The sequence below is a fragment of the Scomber scombrus genome, chromosome 3, assembly GCF_963691925.1.
Source record: "Scomber scombrus chromosome 3, fScoSco1.1, whole genome shotgun sequence".
Classification (NCBI taxonomy): domain Eukaryota; kingdom Metazoa; phylum Chordata; class Actinopteri; order Scombriformes; family Scombridae; genus Scomber; species Scomber scombrus.
In genome coordinates, this window is record NC_084972.1 from 11,847,614 (window position 1) to 11,851,464 (window position 3,851).

The following is a 3,851-nucleotide window of genomic DNA, read 5'->3' on the forward strand; positions in this document are numbered from 1 at the left end:
AAGAACATTGAAGTGATGAGATGAGAAAATAAGTCTTTTTTTAATATACATACATTTATATTTAATAAAATATGTTGTTGTTGTTGTTGTTGTTGTTGTTTGTTTTTGTTTTTACCAGACACAATATCATAATCACAAATAAAATCTCACAAAATATCTAAATATTTCTAACAAAGCTTAAGAATATTAAGCAATAACAGTAAATAAAAGGGGTTGTTTTGATTGTTTATTGTGTTTTAAATCACTCCTGCAGAATAGGTTATTGTTATGGATAAAATATGTATTCTCATAAAGTTATTTTATGTCTAGTCATATTTAATTGAGCTAAAAACAACACTGAACATACGTTTTTCCACATCTGGGAAAAAATAGCTTTGAACCATGGATTTCCCTACACTTTTGTAGAAGCTGCCAGTTTAACTCTGAATCACTGAAATGAATGACTGAAGTGTATATGGATTCAACAGATCATACAGTTCACATGACAGACAAATTGAATCATACAACTGTAAACATGAGTAAAGTCAGAGTCCTTTCAGATGATTTAACCCAGTCGTCTGAGCCCATCCAGAGATCAGTTGTTCATCCTCTAAGAGTTTCCTGTCTCATTTGTCTTCAGCCGCTCTCTCTCTCCACTTCTACAGCACTAAAACTTCATATAGAACACAAAGAGAAACACATTAAATCAAATATAATTTGCAATTTACTGTCAATGGAAACTGAATGTTTGCGGCCATTTGTTTAACATAATTATATGTGAATTATAATCATATATCATAAGAATGAAAGTGTGTAAGCCACTTTAACCCTCTCTTTTGCTCTCTCTTCCACCTCTGCACTGCATTTTATTTCACCAGGTTAATCCACTCAATATCAATACTGCTTTCCAGGGTACATACAGTGTATTGCATAAAAATTAACAATAATATGTGTATCACAAAATTGCTGCCACACTTTGCAGCATAAGGAAGGGTTGTTTAATGGTATTATACAAGAGGAACTATCGACTCTACTCTAAATAATGATTATCAGAAAATTACTTGCTTTTGTCCTCTTTAGGAAAATACATAATTAAAATACCAAAGAGGCACAACCCTGTTCACAACAGCAAGAAATCAGCTTTGTAGCAAACGGTCCTATATCTGAGAGACACTACCACTGGGGTGAGAGAGAAGGTGACAGAAAAGGTTGCTGGTTTGATCCTCAGATCAATCTGTGAGGCAAAAGTGAAACAGTACCACTTGCTCTCACAGCTCTGCTGCTTCCGGCCCGTAGATTAAACTGTGATTGTGTGAGTGAGTGTACAGCCGATCGACAATGCAAAAGAAAGAAAGCCTTACGGTGGTAAAATGCACAATGCAGGTGGTGGCGATGATGACGAGGCCGATGATGATGGAGGCAACAGCAACATACAAGGCATTCCTGCCCAGCCGCCGAGAGTCATCGTAGTCACCACGATAATAGCTGATCCTAGACTGGAATAAGAAAAAACACTGTAAAACTCAAATTTCTTTGACCAATGACTGAAATGAAAAGACCCAATTCATTTAAAATAACCACATTTTGGAAACTTTAAAGTGTCACCTGAATCTTTCCAACAGTTGTGGCAGCAAACACTCACCTGTTTTGTCTCATGGTTTAATGGTTAAATTGTGTGTTCTTTTGAATAATGGTCAAACAACAGACAGTGTATCCACCTGGTAACAGAACACACTGTCCCTACACACAAATGTGCTTGTTAACGCTCTAGTTTGTGGTTTGGCCACTAACTTAATGTTGATATCATCAGTGTGACCCACGGGAATTCTGTTTCATTTTCTAAAAAGGAAGCTCAAGTAGATTTGTTTGATGGGCAGAGCAGGTGTGTGTGACTGGGTTACATCGTTGTGTCCAGCATGTGACAACACAACATGTCAGAAAACAGTGTAACGCTATAACACTAACACAAGAAAGGTTTATTATGCTGACATGTTCTACCTAATATACTGTTACATCATGACCTAGTGTTTATGCATGATATGCCATCACCTCGGCCATAATACGCAGTCCATGCTTACCATGATAGAGAAGACCAGGGCCACAATGTTGACAGGGTGTGCGGGACAAAAGCAGGTGAATATGGTCAAACAAAGGTAGCTGCGGAGTGGAGGTAGAGTTTCCTGTTCTTCTACAGAACTGTGGTTTAAAAATGCACTCCCACTCAGGGAACTTTTCACTTGTGGATTTAGCACTTCCAGAGCCATTTTACCCGCCAGCAGTGAAACACAGTCACAGAAGAAAGAAAGACGCCCAAATTAGAGAAGATGAAAAGTCACAAAAATGGAGAAAGAGCTAAATGTGAAGGGACAAAGAAATCCAATGGAGGAGTTAAAATCCAACTTTTAACCAGAAGAGATTTAAAGACGGTAGTTTTAAAGTCTGATGATTGTTGTTAGTCCTTTATAAGCTGTGAGGAAAAAAAAGGACTTTGTAGGGAGAGAGGGAGCAGGAGAGAGGTGGGTGGAGAGGATCACTAACCCTACTGGCCTTCATCCAGGACTCTGCCTTGAGATGAAGTGTGAGAGATCAGACTCCGTTTACCACTGCTGGCACCTCAGAGAGGCACATAACATGCTGATACACGAAAATCATCATACTCGACAGTTCAGTGCCATGTGATGTGATGTGATATGTATGAGTGTTGTTAACACAGTACACTACAAACAGAACACAGGAGTCAGAGATTCTGCTGAACCTTGCACCTCTCTTTCTTTGTTGTACATCATCCTTTAATTATCACAGTACCACACAGATAGAAACACAACTTCAACTATGAGGCTGCATGTGGCAAACAGGTTCTCCATGAACATTTACTACATATCTTTTGTTTGTTGATTTAAATTTTTTTATCTGGAATTTAATTATCACCATCTCTCTTTAGACAGTATTTCATTGAAGACTTTCTTTGTGTTTTTGGACCTCAGGGTCACAGACAATATCAGGGCATAGAGGAAAAACAAAGAGTCATGAGCAGTGGCAGAGTCACAGAAGCTGTGAGCAGATAGGGTAGAATAGACAAGACACCGGTTGTAGGTATTTTAGCAAGTAACATCTTTTAAATTCAGATATTTATGGAACAATTTCTGCTATTTTCATGGTGCATGAAGAGATGAAGAACTTAAAGGCCCTGAAAATAAGTCAAATTTCTATATATCATTAAATATTCATTGCTAAATGTGCAACAATCAAAGTTTAAGTTAGGTATTATCTGAAAAGAGTTTAACCCTCAAAAACTGAGCTAATGTGCATCATCAAGACTGTGTGGTTTTATGAGAGCTGATTAACAACGCTGGCAACAAAAGCCAACAACCCAACAATAGCCAACATAGTTTGTTTCAGATGTTACAAATTCCTGATTGGTGCACCGAAATGTGACCTTGTGTTTTTCCAGCTGCCCACTTCCAACCAGTGAAAGGACTCAAATACACCAATAATAACCAAAATGGTTTGAACTTTGACAGAAAAGTTAGTCAAGTTGTACTCTTTTGACTTAGTAAGAAGCTGATTGAGAAAGAATGTTTTCAGGGTCTTGAGGACCACGAGCCGAAACACATTGGCTTCACAATGAAGTTGTTCCATATCCTTTTAAAAAGGTTTTGTTTGTAGAAAAAGAACTAGTGCTATGTATGTAAATCATAAATGTTCAGATCCTGTAACAGGGGGTTTGCGTTGGTTTGATTTGGATAAAGGCTGCTTTGTGTTTGCATGTTCAAAACGGGACTTTTGTTTTGCACCTTAGACAAACTCTTCCAGCCACTGCTCAGTATGATCTCTATTAAAATAAAAAAAAACACCACAGTCAAATGCTTTAG

The 3,851-nt window shown here is 37.7% G+C and overlaps 1 protein-coding gene across 1 annotated transcript; it reads right to left on the reverse strand.

Annotated features, from left to right (window-relative positions):
• Positions 1-564: 564 nt before the first annotated feature.
• Positions 565-2,243, reverse strand: LOC133977825 (transmembrane protein 233-like). The gene is made up of 3 exons (XM_062416117.1): positions 2,058-2,243; positions 1,341-1,475; positions 565-652 (listed from the first exon to the last, which is right to left on the reverse strand). Exons 1-3 carry the CDS (start codon positions 2,241-2,243, stop codon positions 647-649), a joined length of 327 nt encoding a protein of 108 aa, XP_062272101.1. The 3' UTR covers positions 565-646.
• Between the last annotated feature and the right edge of the window lie 1,608 nt (positions 2,244-3,851).

Coding starts and splice junctions, on each gene's coding strand:
- LOC133977825 (XM_062416117.1), bottom strand. CDS start 2,243: ATGGCTCTGGAAGTGCTAAATCCACAAGTGAAAAGTTCCCTGAGTGGG. Junction 1,476..2,057: donor CCCTGGTCTTCTCTATCATG/GTAAGCATGGAC, acceptor TTCTTATTCCAG/TCTAGGATCAGCTATTATCG.